General features: G+C 54.8%; 1 protein-coding gene across 3 annotated transcripts in view; it reads right to left on the reverse strand.

Annotated features, from left to right (window-relative positions):
• KCNQ4 (potassium voltage-gated channel subfamily Q member 4) overlaps positions 1–26,391 on the reverse strand; it is a 56,945-nt gene that overhangs the window by 15,589 nt on the left and 14,965 nt on the right. For 2 of the 3 annotated variants that reach the window (XM_033226908.1, XM_033226909.1), the window contains exons 2-9: positions 7,623–7,713; positions 6,819–6,945; positions 6,430–6,605; positions 5,649–5,774; positions 5,142–5,252; positions 4,867–4,962; positions 2,704–2,792; positions 839–1,000 (exon numbers count right to left, since the gene is read on the reverse strand). In XM_033226908.1, coding sequence (XP_033082799.1) covers positions 839–1,000; positions 2,704–2,792; positions 4,867–4,962; positions 5,142–5,252; positions 5,649–5,774; positions 6,430–6,605; positions 6,819–6,945; positions 7,623–7,713 — 978 coding nt within the window. The remainder of the gene's footprint in view (positions 1–838; positions 1,001–2,703; positions 2,793–4,866; positions 4,963–5,141; positions 5,253–5,648; positions 5,775–6,429; positions 6,606–6,818; positions 6,946–7,622; positions 7,714–26,391) is intronic. The other variant, XM_033226910.1, reaches the window with a different exon arrangement.

Genomic DNA, 26,391 nt, shown 5'->3' on the forward strand with positions numbered 1-26,391 from the left:
GAGCAGCCACTTTCCCATGCTGTGAGTCGACAGGCTTCCCTCATCCAAACATGCCTGAAATTCTTCTCTTAAGGAACGTTTATGTGGGGGTAAGCATTGTTGGTTCTTTGTTCTTCTTTCGAGATTTTGTAAAAAGCTCCAGGAGAGACAGTTCAAGGGGAAAGAGATGGCTGGGAGCGTCAAAGTGTACCTCACTAAGGAGGGAAAAGAACCCCAAGAGGACCCTCTGGGATTAGCAAAGTTGCAGACACAGGCTGCAAAGTAAAGAACATTAGTCACTGGCTGAGTTTACGCAGGTCCTACAGAGGTCTTAGTCACAGAGCTCTCTTTCCAGCTGGCATCTCGTTCCCGAGAGGCGAGTTCAGTACCAAGTCCCTCCTAGAGCAACATGCTGGGGGAGGGGGGTTCCCTGCCCTCACACCCCAGGATGGTGCCCACGATTACCTGAGCCGTAAGCACCTGTGGCCAGTGGCCTCCTCCTCTGTCCAGCTTCCCGGGAGGGATGGGGAGTGCAGGGATGGAAGAGTGAGGGGGACGTGGGAACAGAGAAAGAAAGAGGACAATGCCATGAACGGAGGAGATGATGGGAAAGGATGGCATGGACATCTCTCCCACTCAGACCCTTAGAGCCCCACGGGACAAAAAGGTGAGTCCAGCCTGGCCCCTCCAGAGAGGCCCTCAGTCTGTACCTGTCTGGCCCTCTGACGGCCTAGGAGTCCCCCAAACAGGCCCAGACACCCACGAAGTGGCTGAAGGCAGGTCTGAGAGAGGATGAGGACAGAGAATGGAAGAAGAGGAGGAGAAGCAAGAGGAGGTGGCAGCCGCACGGGGCCCCTACCTTTCCCCAGGGCAGAAGGAGGTGCTGCCCGGCCGGTGGCAGGTGGCAACGGGCGGGTAACGGGAGGGTGCTCCATCGGGTACCGGCGCCCGCCGCACCTCCAGGGGCCGTAGGCCCCCATTGCGGGCCCGTTGCACGTGCTCAAACAAGAGGGCCAGCTCTCTGCAGGAGAGGGCGCCATCAGCAGTAGACAGGGCCCTGGCACCGCCCCCCTCACCCAGTGGGCACAGAGCTCCTGAGCTCAGATATTGCCAGGTCCTGCCGCTCTAGAGGTGTTCACTGAGAGCCCGGCCAGAATAGGACAGGGTGGACAGTGGGAGACTGGCCCTCCCCACTCCCTTTCTACCCCCAGTTCCCGGGAAATCCCCAGGGATGCCAGGCCTGGATGTGAAGGCTGTCACATTTCAAGGGCAGTCACGCAAGGAGCTTACTCTCAGTCCATCAAGCTGACTGCCTGAACGTGCCGTGCCTGCTCAGAGGCCAGCAGTGACCCTGACATCCTTTCCCTCCAGATCTGACTCTGGATTTTAAGGGGAGATGGAGGCTGAGGAGGGCAGTGTGACAGGGTGGCTAGCCCAGCTTCCTTCCCCTCCAGCACTCACTCCTGCCACTGGGTTTTTGGAGACTAGATTCAGGACTGTGGCTTCTTCCTAACTCTCCAGATCATTTCCTGCTGCCATGAGCCAACGAGGGTATCTTCCCTCTCTCCTGCCTGCCTTCCCATTGTATGGATGAGCAAACTGAGGTCCAGGGAGCAGATGCCCAGTGGATTCAGAATCTCCAGACTAGGCTCTGTTCCTCTGGGCAGAGGTCCTAGACCATCCTACCACCCCCACCCCCAGATCTCCCCTCATATACATCGTATTTCTTACAAAGCAGCCCTGTCCCACTCTCGAATGCCTGACCTTGAAAAAAAGGCCTCTTCTAATCTAGTCACCTTCCCACTCTGAGGTAGGAGCTTGCCTCTGCTGGGTGGAGAGATGTAGGGGGGCACCAGTGTGATGGTGGGAGCCCCTCTTCCCAGCCCCTCCTCTCCTGCTTCTCCCCTGGGAAGCCCCTAGGGCCGGGAGGGCATGGGGATGGGGAAGCCAGGTGCAGGGGCGAGTGGGATCGTGCAACAGCTGCTCCTGGAGAACTAATGAGGCAAAAAAGGCACCCGCAGAAGCGCTGAGCACAGCATCCTGGCCCAGCCACATGCTTGATGCCCGCCTGCCCGTGGGACTGAACTGGGCTCCATGGGTTTCATTCCTGCCTGAGGGCCTAGCCAGGCACCTGGCCACACGCACCTTCGTGATGCTATTAATAATCCCTCGCGTGGTGCCACCCCCATGCAGTCTTAGCGTGGCCCTGGCCAGTGGGGCAGACCCACTTCTGGGCCCTGAGGCTGCTGACTGGCACAGTAAAAGTGGGCACACACTCTCACATGGGAGTTCAGGGTGGGAACATGTACCTAAGTCTGGAACACATGTTTCTGCCCACCCCACACTTTCTCCAACCAGCTGCAATATCCACTAACTCTGTCCCCCACTCAGGACTGAGGGGAGACGAGCTGGCTGTATCACTGCCCTAGGTGGCATCACCTATGGGTGAGCATGCACACTGCCAGCACTCCAGGGGCTGGGGCTCAGCCATGGGCCGGGGCTTCACCAATGCCCTATGTCCAGTGCCCTCCCCTTCCCTGGGCATAGCAGAGTGGAATAAAGGACATTCCAGGCTCTGAATTACATAAGATCTGCAGAGCCAGCCCAAGGTGCTCCCCTGGGAGCCATCACCCCCTTTCCACCCTCCAGGGCTGCATCTCAGCCACTTGTCCTTTGGGCATTGCTGCCAGCCCCCCACCCACCCCCACCCCCAGCAGGACCTACCTGAAGGATGGGAGGATGCTGTCATAGTAGTACCAGGTGGCTGTCAGGTAGGCCCGGCTCATATCAGTGGAGTACAGGCGCCATGCAGCCTGGTGGTATGGGGGACGTGGGGGATGGGGCATCAGTGAGGCCTCTCAGTCCCCACCAGCCCTCTCCCCTGAAAGAACCCAGTCCTTGGTCCAGTTGTGGGTTACCCAGAGCCAGAGGCCAGGTCCAATTCCACAGCCACCGACAGCGGCAGCCAAGAGAGTAAGGCCTAGGGAGAAACGACTTCCCCAAGGGGACAAAGCAGATCAACGTCAGAGCCAGGGACCACAGAGCAGAGAGGTTAAGAGCTGGGGCTTTGTTGTCAGGCAGACATGGGTTTCCAATGCCAGCTCTGCCCCTTATGAGTGAGGACATTAAGTAAAGCTTCAGAACCTCAGTTTCTTCACCTGTAAAACACATGTAATACTACAGGGTGTTGTGAGGAATGAACAGTTGTATATTAAATGCCAAGCTCAGTGCCTGGCATATAGTAGGCACTTCGTGCCAGGTTCCTCTGTTAAACACTCCTCTTATTCTCTTTATCACGTTTGATAAATACCTATTCATTGTGTATTTGACTGATAACTTTCTCTCCCCCTAGACTGTAAGCTGTGTCTTGGTGACTGCTGCATCCTCAGTGCAAATATAGTGTCTGGCACATGTGGGTGCTTTGCGAATGTTTGCAGAATGCCATTATTATTACTAGCAATGCCACTCCATCTTTCCCAGCTGCCTGTCACTGCCCACGGGAATACTAAGGACTGAGAGGGGAGGAAAAGCATTACCTACCAACCCCTCAGCGTCCACGGACTTGCCCAGCTTCCTCTGCAGCAGGAGGGATGAAAGTCAGACAGGAGGAAAGACTCCCTCTCCCTCCACGTAGGAAGAGCCAAGGAGGGACTGTGAGTGTGGCCATCAGCGAGAGCAGGAAGGCATGGAGGCTGCTAGGCAGGACAAGGCAGAGCTGGGCTCTGCATGCCTCCCTCCTTTGAATGCCTCTTGTCCTTAAGGGGCTGCCACCGCTGACCTCACCAGCCAGGCACCCTCCTCAGACAGGAATATTTTTACTTCCTGCTTGCCTAGGCCCCTGGCATGGGCTGGGGAGCAGCTGTCAGAGCTGTCTCATTAATTATGGGCACCACAATACCAGCTGTCTCTTGGCATGGACAGTGCCAGCCACCTGCCCCTACAATGCCCCTCAGAAGGCCAGCTCCCAGGGGACAGTAGCCATTGTGCCCCAAGGGATGCTAAGAAGAAAAGGCTGAGCTGGCGGCTGGAGATAACAGGGACAGGGAGGAGGGTTCTACCCTGGGGAGGACAGATAAGGAGGGGCTGAGTGAAGCTTGGGTTTGGGGCTCAGAGGGTGACACACTGGCGAGCAGGCAGAGGTGGGCTGGGCCAATATTCCCTGAAGCATTTCCTGCAAGGAGTTCTCTTACACACACTCCTGACTAGCAAAAAGCCAAGGCTAGTCCCGGGGTCACAGAAAATCAGAGCCCTGGCCTCAGCCCACACACAGTCACAACACACCATGGCGCAGAGGGAAACTGAGACCACACACTCCTGACTTCCTACCCACCCCTCTGGCTGTTCCTTCTCTGTCTCCTTGCCCAGCTCAACTTTGCCAGTCCACCCACCTGCTAAATGTTGAGGTTCCTAAAAGCCCTGTCTGCACCATCTTCTCTTCATTTGTGTGAGTGCTTGTAGAATGAATGAATGAATGAACGAATGAATGAATGAACGAACGAACGAATGAATGTGCTGGGAGTGGGGCGGGCTTACTGCTGCACAGCTGATGGGGCAAACAGTGGGTCTCTACCAGAGGCCTCAGGGCTCCTGTCTGGGCTCCGCCCCTTCCCAGGCCCTGTGAAGTTGGGCTGGAGTTGGGCAATAGGGTAGCTCTGGCTAGCCCTAAACCAGGCATTTGGTGCAGGGGGAAGTTTCTGGCACTGTCAGTGAGCATCCTGGCTCTGTATGTGACTTGGCAGGCATGTGGCCCCAGGAAAGTCACATAGCCCCTTTGAGCTTCAAAGTGGTGTCACAGTTGGGCTGGGGACATGGGTCAGCACACAGGGTTGACACACCAGTGCAGTCATACAGCCCTGCTCCTGGGGCTTCTTCCTGGGCATCTTGTACCTGGATGAGGTTGGCTGCCGGCATCCTCCGTTTCTCGAAGTGTTTCTGCCGGTGCTGCTCCTGGACCTTCAGGGCGAAGCCGGAGCCTAGGATGCCCTAGAGGGATAGGGCATGGTTGGGGGAATGTGATGGCAGTGGTGGGGCAGTAAGAGGCTGCAAGGGTGTCCCCATCCGTGCCCCTCTGAGGTGCCCCAGGCTCCCCAGGCAGATTTGTGACAGGGGCTGAGCAGGTCCCACCCTCAGCCTCCCGACCAACTGAGCAGGAGGCAACTCACGGCAGGCAGAGCAAAGAAAGAGATGCCCAGTAAGGCGAAGCCAGCAGCCAGGACCCTGCCCAGCCATGTGTGCGGTGTCTTGTCACCATAGCCGATGGTTGTCAATGTAATCTGGAGACACAGGTTACCAGCAGGACTGGTCACGGGGGCCACCTATGGCTTGTTGGGGGTACAGGCAGGTAGGAGCCTGATCATGAGGGAAGGGGCCCGCGGTCACTCATGGGGGCTGGTTAAGGTCACAGATGGATTCTCCCTCTCCTGGGCTGGTCAGGGGAAAGGGGTACAGTCACAAAGGCTTGATGTTGGGGGCTAGCTGGGGACAGAGGCAGGTCCACCAGAGCAGGTTGGGGGGTTAGCATTGGGGCTGGTTTCAGGGAGGTTCCAGCTCTAGTGAGAGGGCAGGGACAGGCCCGCTCAACCCTGAGTCAGGAGTCACAATGGGCATACCTCGGGAAGTTCCCAGGGAGGGTCCCAGGGAGAAGGGCAGCCCTGCAAAGACTCACGCACCGTCCCCCACCAGAGCGAGTCGGCATAGGAGGAGAAGTCGGAGTTGGCGTCCTTCTCGGCCAGGTAGACCAGGAAGGAGGCGAAGATGAGCACCAGGAACCCGATGTACCAGGCAGTGATCAGTTCCTGCAGGGCATGCGGAGGGGCGCGGTGAGGAGGGCTGCGCCTGCCTGGGAGATGTGGGGGTCTTCCACACGAGAAGGGGATAAAGGTCCCCCATCTCCCGGAGTCCCTGGCTCACTTTTCTTTCTCAGCTCCTCCCATCAGGGCAACCCTGCCCTGGCCTTCGCGAAACCGCCAGCACTGCCCCTACCCCGACCCCTATTCCCACCCTCACCCCCACCCCGCCTGCCTTGAGTCTCCAGGTTCCAAGCTCAGGACTCCAGCACCCTGCCCACCTTGCTCCGCCCCGCAAGTCCCACTTTCAGGCTTCCACGTGGGGCCCACCCTAGCCCCGCTCCAGCCCCACCCTCAGGTCCCACCTCAGCTGCCCACTTTGTGGTACGAGTCGTCCCTTCAAACCCAAAAGCATCTAGGGGAAACCCTCAAGCCCCGCCTCTCCGGCCCCGCCCCCTGATCTGGTCCGGACTCCTAGGCCCGCCCCTACCTAACTCGGACTCCACTTCGCCCCACCCACTTAGACCTCGGGCTCCAATCCCCGCAGGCCCCACCCCTTCCCAGCACCGAGACAGCCCCTCTGGCCTCGCCCTCTCCGCCCTGCCCGCTCTGCTCTTGCCCCAGACACGCCCTCGAGCCTCCGCGCGCGGTCCGCAGGCCTCACCTTGCTGTGAGCATAGACCACTGAGCCCAGCAGCTTCCAGGTGCCGCCGCGGCGGTCCATGCGCACCATGCGCAGGATCTGCAGGAAGCGCATGCTGCGCAGCGCAGACGTAGCGAAGATGTTGCCCTGGGTGCCCGCGGCGATGACGGCCACCGAGGCCACGAACACGATGAAGTCTGCAGGGGCGGGAGCGGCGAGGTCGCAGCCAGCCCACCCCGCGCACGGACCCGGAGAAGGGGACTTCTGGGGCTGTGGCAGGGGACTGGGGAGCGAGGGGGAGGGTCCGTTGAATCTGTGCCGGTCTCCAGGGTCAGAGTCAGGATTGGGGTCAAGGCGTCACCCTGGCTCCTGGGGTCAGGGGTCAGGTCGGGCGGGGCGCGCCTCATTACCGATGACACAGAAGGGCTTTCTGGCAAAGCGGAAACGACCCTGCCATCCTCGGTAGCGGCAGCAGCATCCGGCGGACCAGACCCGGACGATGTACTCCAGGCCGAACACCACGATCATCACGAATTCCTGTGGGACCAGGAGCCTGAGTTCTGGTCCTCACTCTCCAGAACTGAGGCCCAGGTCACAGCTCGGACCCAGCCAAGAGTCCCTGGGTTAGTGGGACCAGGGCCTCCTCAGACCCCTCTCCTGGAGTTTCCTGGACTTGAGGATTCCGGAGAGCAGGAGACCCCCTCCGCCTCCTGCAAGAAGACTAAAAGCCCGAGCGTGTCCCTCCCCGGATCCCCAGATCCGGCCCCCATGAGCTGATCGGATTTTTCTGCTCCTCAACATGCCCTCCCTGTCCCAGCTGTCTCAGACTCCCTAACTCTGACCGGGTGACAAAAGGGTGGCTGGCTGTCAGCTGTCTCCCTCTGTGGGGCTTCCGTTTGGTGTTTTGTGTTTAGGCAAAAACTGAACTAAAATCCACCACACGTGGAGTTTGCAGATTTTGTCCTGAGAAGGGGTGGAGCCTACTCACTTCTATTCTGTCCCCATCATAAGCCCTTGCATAGAGGCAGGAGGTCCCCCAACACTTGTTATAAAGTGGGGATGATGCCCAGAGAGGGGCAGCCACAGCGGAGGGAACACAGCACAGCAAGCTGCTCTCTGAGCCATGGTATGAGAAGCCTCTTTCCACCTTCAGCCCTCAGCCCAGAGGTGCTACCTCACACAGCCCCCCTCAGTCCTGGACTCCCAGCACTTACCAAGATGAGGAGACACTCGTTGGCAAGTTCCTGGTGCTCCTGAATAGTGGACAGCACAGACAGCACCAGGCAACTGAAGACCAGCAAAAATCTACAATTGCAGCATGAAGGAGAAGGTTAGACTGTTGGAGGGACAGGGGGGCCAAGGGTGCCCCTGGCAGGGGGTTACAGAGCCAAGAGAGGAGAGCATTATTTTCAGAGAATTATGTGGCAATCAGAATCAGAATTCCCTGGAGTTACAGCTCTGTGCTGGGCACCAAAGGCAACAGCCCCCAAGCCCCAAGCTACTGGACCTCACAACTGTCTCAATTGCCCCCTACTGCAGGCTGCAGCTCAGAGAGGTAGTCACTCATCTGTGAGTAGCGGGTCTGTCTGGGCTGGCAGTGGAAATAGACTGACTCAAGGTTCCTCCAGGTCTAGCCACCCACAAGTGGTGGCCTCAGCCCCAGCTTGGTTTTAAGATGTCTTGGGAGAAGTGCTCCAGAGGTCAGCCCAGGGCTCAGGGAAGGTCGGCAGATGAAGGAGGGACCTTCTTTCTTAGGCACTCCAAAGTGGCAGGAGCCTGGCTTCATCTGCAGAATTGGGACAACTGCCCCTGCCTTCGTGGAATTAAGTAACAAGATAGCAAGCAAAGGAAAGAGGATCATGGAGAACAGGTAGAGAAGGAAGGATGGAGGGAGGAGAGGATGTAGAGAGGGGAATTGGGCAGTGTGGAGCTGGGCCATCGAGGCCAGGAACTCCCCTGCAGACAGTGTGAAACTACACAGTGGCCCAGAACCAGATGCTTAGAAATGGAAGGAACTTTAGACTTTAGCACATCTAATACTTCCCTCATCTCTCACTGCACCACGAGGAAACGGGCCTGAAGAGGAAGAAGGACTCACCCTTTGTCACCCAGTGTGCCCAGGACACAGCCGAGATTACAGCCAGGGTTCCCAACTTCCCAGTGGATGGGAAGAGGACAAAGGGCATGAGGAGAGGAGCTGGCGGCCTTGGCGGTATGTGGATGGGTGAAGGAGAGCAGGGTGAGAGGTCACAGGCTGCAGACACAGCAAAGGCAAATGAGGTGGCCTCCAGGAGCACCCCTCTTTGGGATAGGGGTGTGCTGAACATGGAGGAGGAGGAGACTCCAGAGGGAATGAGCTTCTCTGGAAATACATTTCTGTGTACTGACCCGCCAGCCTTTCCAGACGTCCCCAGTCTCCCAACTTCTGCACCGTGCATGCACTGGCACGGTGCATGCTACGCAGAACACCTCATGTCTGTGCCTGCGAGACTCTGCTCACACTCTATGCCTGCAGGAACACAAATGCTACATGCTCTGCAGAGCCTCTGATTCCTGCACCCCACTATCCCCACTTCAGAACTGCCAACTCCCGATGCTTGCCTCCCTGTGTGTGGCCCAAGTCACTTTCTATGTGGCTTTATTTATATTCATGTTTCATGGTGACCTTAAGGACAGCAGCTCAAGGTCAGAGAGATCTGAGTTTGGATCCCAGTCCTGCTTGTGTGTGTGGTTTTGGGAGTGTCACCTGCCTTCTCCGAGCCATCTCCTTATCTATGAAGTGGAGGCTATGGCTCACTTACACCTCCTGGACAGGGGCTCCTGACCATTTTGGGGGGCAAGTGTATCCCAGCAAATGCCCCTCATTTGAGAAGGTAGGTGGCAGATGCTGGTAAATTGTTTTGAGTGAATGAGTTCGAGAAGAGCTTATTCCTTGGCCAGTTCCAGACCAGAGCTGAGTCAGCAAAAACATGGGGCACTGGAGAACAGAAGAGAAGAGCACCAGCTCCTCGTGTTCAATAATTAATCACAAAAAAGGCAGCGGCCACATGCACCTGCATCGGGACTGCAGCTGAAGCAGGGTTTGGGACCAGAAGGGCCCTCCATGAGGTCATCTCATGCAGCCCCCTCCTCAGGGAATGGCCGCAGCCAGGACTTTATAAGCCTTCACCCTGGCCTTGATAGACACCCTCCAGTCCTGTTTCTCAGCTGACCTCAGCTCAGGCAGCAGTGGGCCACTCTGGGGCCTTCTTCCTAAGTGTTTCATTAACGCTTTTGTTTTCTTTATTTTTTCCTTTATTTATTTTTTTTTTTTGAGATGGAGTCTCACTCTGTTGCCAGGCTGGAGTGCAGTAGCACCATCTCGGCTCACTGCAACCTCCACCTACCCGGTTCAAGCGAGTCTGCTGCCTCAGCCTCCCGAGTAGCTGGGGCTGCAGGCGCATGCCACCGTCCCCAGCTAATTTTTGTATTTTTAGTAGAGATGGGGTTTCACCATGTTGGACAGAATGGGCTTGATCTCCTGACCTCATGATCTGCCTGCCTCAGCCTCCCAAAGTGCTGGGATTACAGATGTGATCCACCGCGCCCGGCCATCATTAACACTTTTCTTGCCATGTCAGTAGTTACACATCTATAAAATTTCCACTTCACAACTGTAAAAAAAAAGCAGATTATAAAACCTTAATGGCAATGTGATCCCAATGTTTGAAATAGAAGATGGTTTTTATACACGTACCCAGAGTCGGCAAGGCTATCTATAGGTGGTAAAATTAAGTGATTTGGCTTTTGTTTTGCTTTCTGCTTATCTGCATTTTCTTTTCTTTTCTTTTTTTTTTTTTTGAGACAAGGTCTCACTCTGTCACCCAAGCTGGAGTGCAGTAGCATGATCACGACTCACTGCAGCCTTGACCTCCTGAGTACAAGCCATCCTCCTACCTCAGCCTCCTGAGTAGCTGAGACCACAGGCACATGACACCACACCCCGCTAATTTTTTAATTTTTTGTGGAGATGGGGTTGAACTATGTTGCCCAGGCTGGTCTCAAACTCCTGGGCTCAAGTGATCCTCCTGCTTCTGCCTCCCAGAGCTGGCAGTGTGAGCCACTCACCCAGCCTGTATTTCCTAATTTTTTTTTAGAACAAACATGGGTTGTTTGGGTAATAGCAAACTAATATAAAATTTAAAATGCAGGCCAGGCGTGGTGGCTCATGCCTGTAATCCCAGCACTTTCGGAGGCCGAGGTGGGTGGAGAGCCTGAGGTCAAGAGTTACAGACCAGCCTGGCCAACATCGTGAAACCCCATCTCTACTAAAAATACAAAAATTAGCCAAGCGTAATGGCAGGTGCCTATAATCCCAGCTACTCCGGAGGCTGAGGGAGGAGAATCGCTTGAACCCAGGAGGCAGAGGTTGCAGTGAGCCGAGATGGCGCCATTGCACTCCAGTCTGGGCGGCAAGAGCTAGACTTCATCTCAAAAAAAAAAAAAAGAAAAAAAAAATTAAAATGCATTTTCTTAACAATACAAACAGGAAAAGCCCACTTTGGATCCTGCCCCACCCCTTGACCACAGTCGCCTCTGCCATTCAGCAGGTGTGAGGATGCGGCAGCCTCTCCCAGGTGTCCAGCTGGTGTGTCCAAATAAATACCTGCTCAGTGACTCTTCTTGGATGTCTGGCGGCCTCTCAAACCCAACACTTCCAAACACCAGTTCTCAATTTGTCCTCAAGTCCTCCTCACCTCCTGCCTACCCATCTCAGTAACACCACCAGGGCTCCTCCAGGGCTCAGGCTCCTTGATTCTTCCTTTCCCTCCCCCTGCACATCCCCTTCTGAGCAAATTCTACTGGCTCTACCTTCAGAATCTATCCCTGGGCAGGCCAGGTCGCACCATCCCAACCAAGCCGCCACCATCTGGCACCTACCTGGCCTCCCTGCCTCCACTACGCCTGAATGTGACCACTCTCTTCAAAGCAGCCAGAGTCATCTTCCCACAATGCACAGCTGGAAACCATCGCTCTCCACAAAACCCTCCTCAGACTTCACCCACCGCACTTAGAGAGGGAGAGTCCAACTCCTTGGCACTGCCAGCAAGGCGCTGCGAGGTCTGTGCCTCCACCCCCGCCTCCAAATTTGACCTTCTGCACTCTCCCGCTGGCTTACTGCACCCCACTTATTCTGGCCTCCTTGCCAGTCCTGGAACACACCTAACATATTTCCACCTCCAGGCTTTGAACCTGCTTTACTGTTTCCTCTGCCTTACCCAGGTCTGTTCCAATGCCACTTCCTTGGAGGGGCCTCCCCAGCCATTCCCTCTCTGAAAGAATGGCCTCATCTCCACTCTCTTGCCCCTTATTCTGACTGACTGATTGATTGACTGATTTCACAGCACTATTGAAAGACTAAGTAAATGAATAGCAGGAGTTCACTGTAACCAAACATCAAAACACCGTGTCACCAAGCCAAAACCTCCAGTTTGCACCCACTGAGGAGGTCCCCAAAGCACATCCATCCCTGACTCCTCTGGCTGCCCCATGTCTTTCCTAAAAAGGCACACCTCTGATCTTGACCATCTCCATTTGGCAGACCCTGCTTAAAAAGCCCCCGAACTTCACTTTTCCCTGCTTTAACCCACTGGCTAAGAGTTTCTATACCCTTGATACTCTCATTACATTTGAAGGGATGTACTTAGACTAATAGAAAACACCCTGGGAAGAGGCGTGGTGGCTCACGCCTATAATCCCAACATTTGGGAGGCCAAGGTGGGAGGATTGTTTGAGTCCAGGAGATCAAGACTAGCCTGGGCAACATTGTGAGATGCTGTCTCTACAAAAAAAATCAAAACAAAAATTAGCAGGGCATGGGGGTGTGCACCTGTGGTCCCAGCTACTCAGGAGGCTGAGGTGGGAGGATCGCTTGAGCCAGGGAGGTTGAGGCTACAGTGAGCTGTGATCTCGCCACTGCATTCCAGTTTGGGGGACAGAGCCAGACTCTGTCTCGCAAAAAAAGAAAAGATCCTGTGTTCCAGGCACCTGAATAATTATCCGTATCTTCCAGATGAGGAAATAGGGCTCAGGGAGGGACAGGCTTGTTCAGGATCACACAGTGGATCTGTGGCAGAGCTGCAGCTCAGGCTGACCCTCAAGCTGCCTTGGGCTTCCTGGAGGGGGTTCCTCACACAGGGACAGCAGAAGAGAGATCAGTATCTGGAGGTCAGGGGTAGAGGAGACAAGGTGAAGGAGCCCCTTAGCTGGGATTTCATGCCTGCCACAACTAGGGTGTGGCTTCATTCATCCAACAAAGGACTATCTAAGGATTCTCTCTGGCACCCCCTGGGACCTCAGTTTCTCCATCTATACAAATATAGATGAAACATGGGTGCTGGCTGGCCTTAGCCCTCTCTAATCTCCCCATCAGACAGGCCAGACTAGAGGCCACTTTCTAGGACATCTTTGCCTATCATGTCCGACTGCAATTTGTGGCCCATGTTCTTTCTCCGTTGCCCAGCCCAGGAGGCAGAATGGGACAGGCGGGTGTTGCCTGGCTGGCTCTCCCCAGCTGGGCTGATCACAAGGCTTATACAATCTTTCCTCTCCATATCCCCCATCTCCCCATCCCATGACTAGCCCACTCGTTCAGGAGGGAGGAAGAGGATAGACATGAAAAAGTGAATGGTTTGCTTAGATTTGTGGTTTTCAAACTACGGTGGATGTCAGAGTTGCCTGGAGGGCTTGTTACAATACTGATTTCTGGGACCTATTCTTACAGTGTCTGATTCAGTAAGTTTGAAGTGGAAAATTTGCATTTCTACAAAGGTCCCTGGTGATACCATTGCTGCTACTATGGGGACCACACTTTGAGAATCACTGGCTTAGCTGATGGGAGCAATTGCAGCTGACTCAATTATTAGCCAGCTCAGGGCTTTTTAAACAACTGCAATCACCGCCTTCTCCCCATTTATACCTCCTCAAGTCACTGTCCAGAAGCGGCCACAGGGCAGGAGGAGGAGGAAAGCTCTGCCGGGGAGGTGGCTCTCGTGCCGTGCCCTGAAGTAATAACCATAACTGCTCCTGCTGGCCAAAGGCTTTCTATTGGCCAGGTACTGTGCCAAGCCTTCTACATGCATGCTCTTAATCGGTTCTCACGATAACCCCATGGAACCGTACCATAATCACCCCGATAAGGAGAGGGCGGCTCAGAGGCCTATACTATGGTGACTGCAGAGCTCTGTGAATGTACTAAAATCCTCTGAATCGAATACTTTAAAAAGAGGAACTTTACAGTGTATGAATTATATCTCAATAAAGCTGTTATTCAAATGAGAAAAGAAAGGTATATTAACTTGTCCAAAGTCATAAGAGCAGGACCTGAGCCGAAGACCACCTGGACCACCGGGCCCTGCTAATGCTCTGGGCCTCAGTTTCCCTCTCTGAAACACACACAAAAGGTCGGGGACAACTCAATGATGGTTAAGGTCCCTACAGCTTGGTAACTCTCCAGCAGTGGGGTGGAGAGGATCGGCCATCAGTTTAGCTCCAGATTCTCTGGGGATGTCCCTGGATCAAGCTCAGGTCTCTCTCTTCATACCCACTGGGCGTTTGCCCAGTGTCCACAGCTCTCTCTCTCTCAACATGTCCAACATGTCCCTGGAAGGACAGCTGCTGGGAGGCCAGGCCAGAGAGATGGGGATATGATGGGGGTAGGGGAGATGGCAGGGCATCTCACAGCAGAAAAGAGGTTGTCACCTGATCCCTCTGGGCTACATTCACTTCAGACACATTAATTATCACCTATATTCAGCCGGGTTTATTGTAAAACCAGAAATGAATAATCCAGGTCCCAAGAAATTAACAACACAGAACATAACACAGGGGTGACGGGATGGACGAGGCCATGACAGTGTACTCAAGGGGTTGAGGAGAGTCCCAAGAAGCCTTCCACACAACCAAAGTGGAGGGATCAGTGAAGACTTCTTGGAGGGTAACTGGACAGGGGTGGGGCTGCCCCAGGCAGAGGAAGCAGGATGTGCAAGCAGTGGGAATGTGGCCGTCGAGGCAGAGCCCAGAATGGCCAGCAGTTCTGGATGACGTGGCCTAAAGTGAAGTGGGCAGTGGAAAAACCAGAGAGGGCCAGATCCAGGGGCCTTGAGTGGCACTCGCAGGCACTGTGAACATGATCCCAAAGGCAATGGGGAGTCATTGTGGAGTTCTTGTTTTTTTTTTTTTTTTTGAGACGGAGTCTTGCTCTGTCACCCAGGCTGGAGTGCAATGGTGTTGGCTCACTGCAACCTCCGCCTCCTGGGTTCAAGAGATTCTTGTGCCTCAGCCTCCCGCGTAGCTGGGATTACAGGCACCCACCACCATGCCCAGCTAAGTTTTGTATTTTTAGTAGAGACGGGGTTTCACCATGTTGGCCAGGCTGGTCTTGAACTCCTGACCTCCAGTGATCCACCTGCCTTGGCCTCCCAAAGTGCTGGGATTACAGGCGTGAGCCACCACACCTGGACAATTGTGGAGCTCTACGAGAGGAAATAACACAGTCCTATTTGCATCTCAGGACCACTCAGGGGAGTACACAGAATAGATCAAAGGAGATAAGACCCAGCAGAAAGACCAAGAAGGCTCCACAATAGCTCAGACGAGAGATGACTGTGGCCTGGCCCGGGGTGGTGGCAGCAGGGAAGAGAGGTGGATGGATTGGACAATACTGCAGGAATAGGGCTTAGTGATTAACTGGAAACAGGAACTATGAAGGAGAATAACCTCTATTTCTGGTTTGGGCATTGGATGGATGAAGGTGCCATGAGTGCCTTCATGGGACGGGGGAGACTCTGGTGGAGAAGCAAGTGTCGGGTGCCGGACATGTTGAGAGAGAGAGGACTATGGGCACTGGGCAAACACTCCATGGATGTGAAGAGAGACCTGGCTGGAAATGCATTGGGGGACATCAGGGGAGAGGTGGTGACTGAGGTCACGGGAGCAGCTGAGACAGTCCAGAGAGCATGTGGCAAAGTTAGAGGAGGACCCAATGGAGCCCCAGCGGTACAGCAGGAACAGAGGCCCTCTACACAGACTGGGAGGGATAGCCAGAGAACTGGGAGGGAAAGCAGAAGAGAGAAGTGTCAGAGAGGCCATGTGAAGAACACATTTCAAAGCAGGAGTGGACAACAGTGTCAAGTGCTGCCAAGAGGTCAAGTGAGATAAGGCGTGAAAAATGTCCCCTGGATTTGGTGACACATTGGTCACTGGGTTCCTTGGCAAGGGCAGCCTTCTCTCAGGAGAGGAAGACTAGAACAGGCCCAGATAGTGAGGAAGGGGAGGGGCGGTGAGGAGGTAGAGACAGTGAGTGTAGGTTTGACTATTTGAAGATGTTTGACTGCAAAGAAGAGATCAGAGATTGTAGCTGGAGAAGGGTGCAGGGCACAGGGAATCTTTTTCTTTTCTTTTAAGATGAGAGAGCCAGGGTAGAAGGAGCCAGGAGATCAAGAAGGAGAAGTTGAAGATGCAGGGAGACAGAGGGAGTGATCAATGGAATGAAGTCCCCAGGGAAGTTGAGAGGCTGGGATCCACAGCCAGGGAGGAGCTGGTGTAGAGCAGGAAGGACCCCTCCAGCTTCCACAGGGACAGGCAGGCATGTAGGTGGGAGGAGGCTGTGGGAAGGGAGGAGGCCAACAGCCCCTACTCACTGGGGGCTGCTCTGGGAAGAAGAGGCAAGGCCCAACTCTCAGAAGTGGGTAGGAGGGTGGGGTGGGGGGTCTGAAGAGATGGAGGAGGTATGGAACTGGGAGAGGAAGGTGGGAGAAAAGACCAGGCCTGGAGAGGAGTCCCATGGGAGCACAGGACCATTATCCTCAGCAACGAGGATGACTCTACAGACCTGGAACATCACAGGCTCTCAACACATGCATTTCAGGGTTTTATTTATGTTTTGTGTTGCTGTTTGCTTTTAAGGCTTGATTATCCAGTAGGAAGCAGCCTGTGTGAGAAGAGGACCCCTCCCCACCCCCAACTATACACCAAGGCCAAGGTAAATACAGATCCAGGCCTTGCTCCCTCCTTCCTCCAGAGCCTCCTTCCTTCTCTCGTCTTTTCAGTGTCTCTTCCAGACTGAGCCCTGCCAGTGTCTGGGGACTGCCCAGCAACCAGCAGGTTCCCTGATTTGTTTTCATTTGAGACACGGTCTTGCTCTTTTGCCCATGTTGGAATGCAGTGCTGCAACCATAGCTCACTGCAGTATCACTCTCCCAGGCTCAAGAGATCCACCTGCCTCAGCCTCCTGAGTAGCTGGGACCACCACATCTGGCTAATTTTTTTGATTTTTTTAGTAGAGACAAGTCTTGCTATTTTTCCAGACTGGTCTCCAACTACCAAGTTCACGTGATTTGTGCATCTGGCCTGGGGAGCGTGTGACTCTTTGCTTGCCCCCCAGACCACAGCCAAAGGCAGGGCTCTGTCTTCCCTCAGCTGGGGGACCCTGAGGCCAGTCTGTCCTCATTCAGCCAAGGTCCCTAGAGGGCAGAAGCTATGGCCACCACCACCTTCTGGAAGAAAGGGGTTCCTTAAACCCCAAACCGGAGCTGATACTGAAGAAGGGACTTCAGCTAGACTTGACAGGCACTTTCTGACAAGGGGGTGCAGCCTAGAGAGCCCCAGACTCTTCTAGGGAGAGCAGGCACTTACTTTCTCCTGCAGGGGAATAAGGGGAGGGGCAGTAAGCCAGGCCTGAGAGCGAGGCTCTTTCCAAGAATCCTCAGGGGCTGGGAGGAGAAGTTTCCCCTGATCCAGCGATTCTAAATATGGCAAAGGGAGCAAGAGCACGTGACCCAGGGCCCCACACCAGGGCCACCGCCACTGCCGCGGCTGCTTCTCTGGGCCAGAGGCTTGCGCTGGGGCTTAGAGATTGCAATGGGGTCCTGATGGAGCCTCAGTTTCCCTGTCTGCAACATGTAGGTGGAGCACTACTCAGTAATGGTCAAAGTCCCTTCTGCCTTATGACTCTCCAGCAGTGGAGTAGAAAGGAGAGAATTGGCCCTCAGCTCAGTTTCTCTGAGGCTGTCCCTGGAGGGACAGCAGCCGCTAGCACATGGAACAAACTATGAAAAAAATGCCCCCTCTTGGAGGATGGATTAGAAAAAAAGCATTCCTGTTAGCCTGACAAGTTATAAAAACTTGACCCCTCTAGATGGACCCATTAGAACAGGCATCCGTTCCTCTGGGCTGCCCCACCCCTGAGCACAAGCTGGATTCCAGCACCCCTCAGCCCTCTCAGCCGGTCCCTTTGTGGCACCCAGACTGCTGAGTGACACATGACAGCCCTGTGGTTGGCTCCATGGCACTCTCCTGGCCACCACAGATTCATGGAGAGCTGGAGACTGACCCAAGAAGGGCCCACCCACAGGTTGGGCTGAGCCAGTCGGATTGTCTTTCGCAGGAATGGAACTAAGAACCACAGAGGAAAGTTGGCAGAGGAGAGAGATGGGCCACGAGACTGCACTACGCTGGAACCTCATCCCCCTGCTCTCTTATCCCATGATTCCAAAATGTGCTTTTCCGCCTTGAAGCCTCTCAGAATTCTTCTCTTTCCTTACCATATTTGTCCTCTACCTCCAGAAGTCAATTTTTCTTTTTCTTAATCCCAAATGTGATAGTACAGAAGCCAGTTTTTATTGAGACAGCTTGAAAAGTCTCTGTCCCATGGGACATGAAAGACAGTGTCTTCTAGACAAGGTGTTTGATGAGGAATAGCTTCCTCCTCTCCCACCTGGACCAGCCGCAAACCTTCTGACTTGTTCTGTCTGCTTCCTTCTGCCGTGCCAGCCAGCCTACCTGTTGTACCAGGTCAGTGGGCTGAGCAATGTGTTGACAAGAGCCAGAGTGGAACAAAGAGGACACGGGGCATCCATCTGTGGGGACTGGCCAGGCAGAGCTGACTTCTCAAACAGGGAGGCGTGGGCCCTCCCAAGCAGGATGCCATTGAAAGGATGGGGAACCATGGGGTGGAATTTAGGCAGCCGGGATTTGAGAAACTCAAGCAAGATGGCCAGTGGAAATCTTCCCTCGGTTCCACTGAGCAGCTCCATGCAGATTCGGGTGGCTCAGTTTTACATGCTGACTTTGGCGTAAAATTTCATGTGAACAAAGAGCTTTGCTGCTTTTTTAAAAAGTGTGAAATCCACCGACTTGTGGGCCCAGGCCCAAACCCCTTAGCTTGATTGCAAGGAAAGCCCCACCCACCAGGCCAACTTGCTCTTCACCAGCTGGTGCCCAACCTGACACTTGGCATTGCATTATCATAGCTCTGTCCCTGACAACGGCAAATGGGCTCTTTTCCCCTCCCCACCTTTACTCATGCTGTGTCTGAGTATGAGCTCAGACTGGTAGGGTTAGGTCAGAGCCCCCACCTCAGGCTCCCTTAACCCCCAATCCACCTCCAGAGGGAAAAGCAAATCCAAGACACCTGAGCCAGAAGGGTGCCTGCTGTGTTCCAGAACCACCAGGAGAGGAGTGGTCCCAGAGTGGAGTGAGCAAGGGGAGAGTGGTGGGGGGTGAGGGCAGAGAGGCAGGGGAGGTGGTAAGCAGACCATCTACTGGCTGTGGTGAGGATCTTGGCTTTCACTCTGAGTGAGATGGGGAGTTCTGAGCAGGGAGTAGCTCAATCTGCCTTATGTTTAAAAAGATCACACAGGCTGCTGAATGAACAGACTATGGTGGGGGAGCGGGAGGAGGGAGCAATGACATTTGCCCTATTGTGAGTTGGAAAGTATAATCCTGGCACGAGAGGCCAGTGACTTTTTGTTTGTTTGTTTGTTTTTATTTTTAAGAGATGGAGTCTTGTTATGTTGCCCAGGCTGCAGTGTAGTGGCTATTCACAGGTGCGATCCCACTACTGGTCAACACGGGAGTTTTGACCTGCTCCATTTCAGACCTGGGCCAGTTCACCCCTCCCTAGACAACCTGATGGCCCTCTGCTCCCAGGTCACCATATTGATGCCAAACTTAGTGCGGACACATAATTGGCATAGCTCACCATAGCCCAGAACTCCGGGACTCAAATGATCCTCCCACCTCAGCCGCCTGAGTAGCTGGGACTACAGGCACATGCCACTTCACCCTGTGTGTTTTTTGTTGTGTTTTGTTTTTGTTTTTCAGACAGGGTCTCACTTTGTTACCCAGGCTGGAGTACAGTGGTGCAATCACAGTTCATTGCAGCCTCAACCTCCTGGACTCAAGCAACCCTCCAGCCTCAGCCCCCTGAGTAGCTGGGGCCACAGGTGGGTGCCACCATGCCCGACTAATTTATATTTATTTTTTGTAGAGACGGGGTCTCCCTATGTTGCCCGGCTGGTCTTGAACTCCTGGGCTCAAGCGATACTCCTGCCTCCATCTCCCAAAGTGCTGGGATTACAGGCATGAGCCACTACCAGCCAATGATGGTGACTTGTATGAGGGGAAGCGGAGGTGGCAAGACATGACCCAGTACTGGCTATATCTGGGCACTGAAAGGTCCCTTAGAGATTAACTAACCTTCTCATTTATAGATGGGGAAACTGAGTCCCAGAGAGGGGCCTGGCTTACCTGTGATCATACAGTAGATCAGAGACAGAGTTGGGCCTGGCACCCAGATTTCCTGATTCCTAAGGCAATATTCTTTGGATTTCTCCTCTTTCTGCAGAAGGACTCAGACACCTGCCCCTCACTCCCGCCTCAAAAATTCCCTCATCCTGGGGCCAGGATGGGACCTGCCCCTGCCCTTCCTGCTGCATGTGACCTTGTGGCACTGGGTTCAAGCATTGCCCAGTTTTCCAGCTACTTGAACCTAGCAGGGGTCAGGGTAACCTCTAAGGAGCCTTCTGTCCTCTGAGTCAGCAGAACCTGTGCACTATATTGGAGGAGGGAGAGGGAGGGAAGAGTCCAAATCAAGGGAAAGAGTTAGTCCCTGCCACTGGTTTCTCAGTACTTCCAGGGCAGAGAGAGCACCAAAAGCTGACAGGGTCAAAGAGGAGCACTGCGGAGGGCAGAGTCCCCTGGGGAGCTCAGGTGCCAAGACTGAGCCCAGCCCAGAAGTTCTGTAGACTCAGCCATTGAGGACCCCACCCAGTGGGTGGTTTGGGGACACAATGAGGAAGAGGGGTTTCAACGCCTTTGCTACTAATAAGCAAAGCAGCATGCAAACTCACAGGCCACACCTGGGGCATCTGGTTACAGCTGCCCTGAAAGCCATGCTCCCAATGGGAACCCCAAATCCAGGACCAGCCAGACTGAATCCAGCGGGCTTTGCAAGCTGGAAAAGGCTTGCTGTGTGACTCAAGGCCAGGAGCGCAGCTTCTCTGGGCCTGTCCCACAGCTAAGGTGGAAGGGTGGTTGGGAGATTTTTTAACTGGAAGCTGGGAGAACATCTGCAGATACTCTTCTTAGTCTCCTCTGCCTGTAAAAAGAAAGGCTGCCCAGCCTGCAGGCCCAGCTGATGGAGCAGGATCCTGTGTGGTGGCTCTGAGAGAGGTGTCAGGATTGGGTGCAGCAGACGGAGAAGCAGAAGGGCATGGACAGAGCTAGAAAGCTGGGTCGGTGGGTTCTCTCTCCTGACTCCGCCACCAGTCAGCTAAAGACTTGGCAAACTGTGTCTGAGTCTCAGCTTATTCCTCAGTGGGAGGAAGGGATTGGGTGGGAGTCTCTCAGGGTCCTATTTTTTGCTGATCCATCTGGGACTGGCAATTCCAGCTTCCCTAATGGGAAGTAAGGCCGTGGACGGCTCCTGAAGCTGCCAGTCCATAGGGACTTCCATGTTCTGGAAGTCTCCAGAAGAGGGTCTTTTACATTTCATTTACATGGAAAGTTTAGAGGACCTCCTTCTACCTCCAAAACCCTCCCATAATTGAATAATGATAGCAACGAGGGGTCAGGGAGGACCAAAGCAGAACTTCCAGTAACTTACTAACCACAGAAACGGTGCTGGATATAGGGAGAAGGGACAAATTGTATCTCTGGTCCTGATGCCCCCTCCTCTTCTACATGAGGCAGACAGTCCCTAAAAGTATCTCCGTCAAAAGAAGGGGCTTGAATTCAGCTCAGCTCTGCCTTGGCTGTGTGACCTTGAGCAAGTCAACTGTCCCTCTCGGGACTCAGTTTCTTCGACTTTCTAATGAGACCAATGATCCCCGGTCCGGCAGTCTGGAGGCAGGGGTCTCCCCCGGGTGAACCCGCAGAGGGGTTGCAGAAAGGCTTGGGTTCAGGCAGGGACACGGGAAGCAGACACCCGGCGCGGCTTCTCGGGAGAGGTACCGGTTCCTGTGGGGAGGGCTCCTGGGGGACTCCTCCCCCAGCACAGCCTTCTGCCCAGTTCCCCGCCCCGGGCCCCTTCTCCTCAGCAGGGGCGCCCCTGCTCGGCACTCCCGGGTGCCCCCAGCCCGCCTCGGCGGGGGCGGGGCTTACGGGAAGGGGCGGGGCATGCCGGGGGAGGGGAACGTGGGCGGGGCTCCTGAGTCCCTGGGAGGGGCGGTGCTCTGCCAACGCCAGGCCCCGAGAGCCGCAGGGGCGGGGGCGGCGCTGCGGCTCCGGTTACCTCCCCGCGGCCTCCCCCGCCCGGCCGGCTACTTTTTCCGTTTCCAAATTAACAATTGAAAACGCGGCGGCCTGAAAGGCGAGCAGCGGGCCAAGCGGAAAGTGTGAAGGTGCCGCCGCGTCCCCGAGGCCGGGGGCGGAGAGGGGGTCGCCGCCCCGACCTCGCCCACCCACCGACGCCAAGTGCGGGGACTGCGCGCCCCAGGACCCAGAGGAGCCCAGGCCCTTGAGCTGAGTCCTGGTCTGATCCGGCCCCTGGTACCGTTCTGGCCAGGGTCGCAGAACCCAGTGCCCAGGCTCGGGATGGTTCCAGCCCCCTAGGGGACATGGGGTGGGGCGATAGGGCTGGGTTTCCACTCTCGAGGCTGAGTGCCCAGGTGGGGCAGGTGCCAGGTAGCACCCTCACAGCACCATCCTAAAGGGCTCTTGGAGTAGGTAGTTTCACGTGTGACCTCAAGTAAGTCATTTCACCTTACTGAGACTCAGTTTCCTCATCCGGAAAATGGGGAGAGAAGACGCACCGACCATACAGATAGTGCGGAATAAATTACACGGTAGGTAGCAACTATTACTATCTTGTGTGGGTAATGATGATAATATTGAGTCTCAAGGCCTCTGACCCCTCCCATCATAGCCTAAGGAGTTGTCCACCAAGGGAGAATACTGGAGTATTCTAGTCCCCTCGCCTCCTCAGCACCTCCCCAAATCCCACCCCACAGATAAAGAAATCAAAGTCGGGTCCTTGTAAAGGGCTCAAAGTCAGGGGTGAGTAGGAAGAACTAGGCCTGAGCCCAGGTCCTGGCCCACAGGCCCAGGCTGTTCTTACAGAGACAGGTGCTCCCTGGGGCCAGCATCCTGGGCATGGGACCCCTTCTCCTCTCTCATTGTCCAGAGAGGTCAGTGCTGACACAGGGCAGCTGGAACAAATAAGTAGGTAATGGGAAGAGTCCCTGTTCCCAGGCCTCCAGCCCAGGCACAGACTGCCAGATGGTAGACACTGGGGATATATACGGTTCCTGGTCCTCCCGCCCCCCATAATGTAAGCTCCATGAATGCAGGTACTTGATCTTGTTCCTATTTTCTCTCCAAAACCTAGTGCAGGGCCTGGTGCATTGTAGATTCTCAAGAAATGTTGAGTGAGTGAATGAATAAATGAACGAATGAGTGCTCCAGCCAGCTGGGAAAACCCTCTTATACAACTGTGGCCTCTTGCCTGGCCACTTGTGTGAAGTGGCCTGCTTTGGGGAGCGGGGTTTTAGGGTGAGTGCCCCTCTCCCCAGCCTGGAGACCTAGGGCAGTGGAATAGCAGGAGAAGAAGACAAAAACTGAGACAAAACAAAGGAGGAGTAGATAGGAGATGTGGTCCCAGAAAGCAGAGTTAAGATCCCCTCTTTCTTCCTAGCCCCTCAAGTCCTATTCCTGGCCAGCCCAGGACTCACCCCCATTCCCCTTCCCCCCAGCCAGCCTCTCACTGGGGGCTCTCACCACAATTCCAGCCCCCCATCCCCACCTCCAGTCCACTTACCTTGCAGTCTGGATGCCTCTTCCTCAGCCCCTACCCCATTTACAATCCTACAACAGCTTCTTACTGTTAAAATAGAAAACCCAAGCTCCTTGGACCAACAGTTGAGGCTGTACACACACCCTAAGCACCAGCCACACTCGACTTCCCCATTCCCTGTACATTTCCACCGTGGTGGCTTTTATGCTGCCTCCCCTCCTTGGGCTGTCTCTCTTCCACCCCATCAATCCATGATTGGCTTTGAATAGAAGAGCTTCTCTAGCCCCTGGTTAGGATCCCAGGGCCCCTGTGGGCCCCCTCAGGCGCCTGTCGTCACACTATTTTACGAGTGAGAGTGTTCCTACCCACTTACTCCTCACTGAGATCCATCCCTTTAGGGCAAGGCCAGTCTGGCTCCTCCACAATCCCCAGCCTGGCCCCAGCTGATGCTCAGACAGTATCTGGGGAGTGAACAGAAAGACACAGTCACCAGGGCCTTGAGCTTCAGTGAATGGGACTTCCACACTGTCCTGTGAAGCCTCAGTTCTGGGTAAGGCTGTCTTGGGGTTGCTGCAGAGGTGGGTGGGTAGGTGGAAGGAGGATTGATGCAAGCTCACCCCTAACTCTGGCAGGACTGGGGAGAGAGTATAAATGGAGACTCACATACCTTAAGTCTAAATATTTAAAAGTTTCAATCAAGTTAACAAACTTTTAAATAAAATACGCTCTGTCCTTCCTGACACATATACCTTCACAGTGATCTAGGTTTGAATTTTAGTTCTTGGACTCCTTGGAATCTGGCAGGGAAGGGATAGCCAGCCCCCGCTACCCTCTGATCCTGATTCTCTTTCCACACTGGGCCCATCCCTCCCCAGGAAGGGCCTTGGGTACACTCCTGGGGGTGCCTCAGCCTGCTCTTCCAGGCTTTCGCTATACCCACTGCAAACAGCCGTCCTTGAGCATAGGGCTGCTCTGACAGCCCCTGGGAGGATGAATTGGAGAAGGGTCTGTGCAGACCCTGGAAGTAGGCATAAGTATTTGGCCAGGGAATTCCAGGGTTACCTGGAATGTGTTCTAGAGCAAGGAGGACCATGTACAGGCTCTGGGTTGATATGCCAGGGCCATATAGGCTGAGTGGGTAGAATTCTGGGCCCCACCCCAAGAGTCCACCCAGAGCAGCCCTGCTTTGATCTGTTTTATATACTGTGCTTCTGTGTCAGGTATCATTCAAAGAACCAGATCTATGACTTAAAACAGTTTGAAAGGCTCTAATCTAGATCCTGCCTGCTACTGAACATGGGAAGCTGAGGTTACTGGGAGGCCAGTGACTGCATTCAGGCAGTGGGTTGGAGCAAATCCAGGGCGCAATCCCAGGTCTCCCTCGTGGAGGCCAAGGCCTGGGAGCATATTTCTGAAGGATAAGACCTAGGGCCTCCAATGGGACAGGCCCCCAGGAGGTGGTGAGTGCTCAGTCCCTGGTGGGAGCCAGTGGGCCTGCTGCTGGGGCCTCCTGCCATGACAGGGGGCTGGACCCTCAACTCAGGTCGCCCAGCTCAGGAGTGGGGAGGCCAGACCAGGCCAGAGAAGGAGAGGGAGTCCTGGTATAAACAACCGTGGGGGGACCAAGATGTTTTCTCGTCTCCCAGGCGACGGCAGTGTTTACTGCCTAGCGGGGAGGGGGGCATGGCCCACACATTTGCCTCCCTGACTTGTAGCCAAATTTTTCCAGGAAGGGGTGGCCCAGGATGAGCCCCAAACACTCCTGTTCTGCACTCCAATCATCTTACCCCAACTCTGCCCCAACATGCGCCCTAAACCTCCCTGAAATCGCCCCCATCTTTCAGTCCCACATGCTATGTAGCACTGTACCTCCATCAGTCCTGAATGCCCCAGCATTGCCCCCTAGCTCCTAATTCTGCTCACAGAGTAGGAGGGTGGGGAACAGAAGCAGGACAGGGGAAGGCCCCAAGCAGAGGAACTGGGCGTGTGCCAGGGATCTGAGCTGGGGCTGCTGGGCATGGGGCAAGGACAAACCTCTCCCACGGCCCTGGCCAAGACAGAGGGAGGGCTGCAGCCCCTGGATTAGGAGAGTGCAAATCCCTCTCCCCAGCCCAGGGCCCACCCCATGCCTGTCATGTGAAGGGCATTAAATGACCAGACCCCAACAAGGGAGGGGCTGGCAGGTGCCCACATGGTCATGCCACAGCCAGCTCCTTTGCCCAGGCAGCCAGGCCAAGGAGAAAATAACCCTTGATGCAGGAGGGCAAGTGGCAAGGTCCCCTTCCCCCATGGCAGCAGCTGCAGCCAGGTCCAAACACAGGGGCACAGGGGTTGGTGTGGCTTGAGTTCCAGCCAGCAGCCCAGCCCAGTTTCCACATACATATGCACACCCTGCCCAGCTGACGATGGGTCTTGTTGAGACACCAACTGATTCTCACTGAGAGCACAGGCTCAAAAATGGGGCTGTGTCCAGCAGGGGTCCTAGACAGGCATCTGGACCCCTGGAGTCCAACCCTGAGTCAGCGACTTCTCAGCTGAATGACCTTGGGCAAGTCACTTCTCCTTTCTGAGCCTCAGCATAAAATAGCATAATAGTATCTTCCTCCAGGGTTGTTACATGAATTCAGTGGGATTCATTGAACAAACGGTAATTAAAGCCCACAATGGGTCCAGCATGCCTGAAACAGCTTTGTGGACCATCAGTGGGAGACAGGACCTCCTTCCCAGTACATGTAGTATTTTGGACCTCGAGCTAAGGCTCGAGAGGTGAGAAACATCTGCCCAAGACCATGCAGAGGGTGCCTAAGCCCAGGCCAACTCCTGGGAAGCTCTGCAGAAAGGTTTTCACTGTTATTTGTCATCACTGGAGACAACTAAGATGCTTGGACTGAGCCTGGGTTCTGGTCTGGGCTCTACTGCTGACCTGAGTT

Source organism: Trachypithecus francoisi, unplaced genomic scaffold (genome assembly GCF_009764315.1).
Source record: "Trachypithecus francoisi isolate TF-2019V2 unplaced genomic scaffold, Tfra_2.0 Lachesis_group12, whole genome shotgun sequence".
Classification (NCBI taxonomy): Eukaryota; Metazoa; Chordata; class Mammalia; order Primates; family Cercopithecidae; genus Trachypithecus; species Trachypithecus francoisi.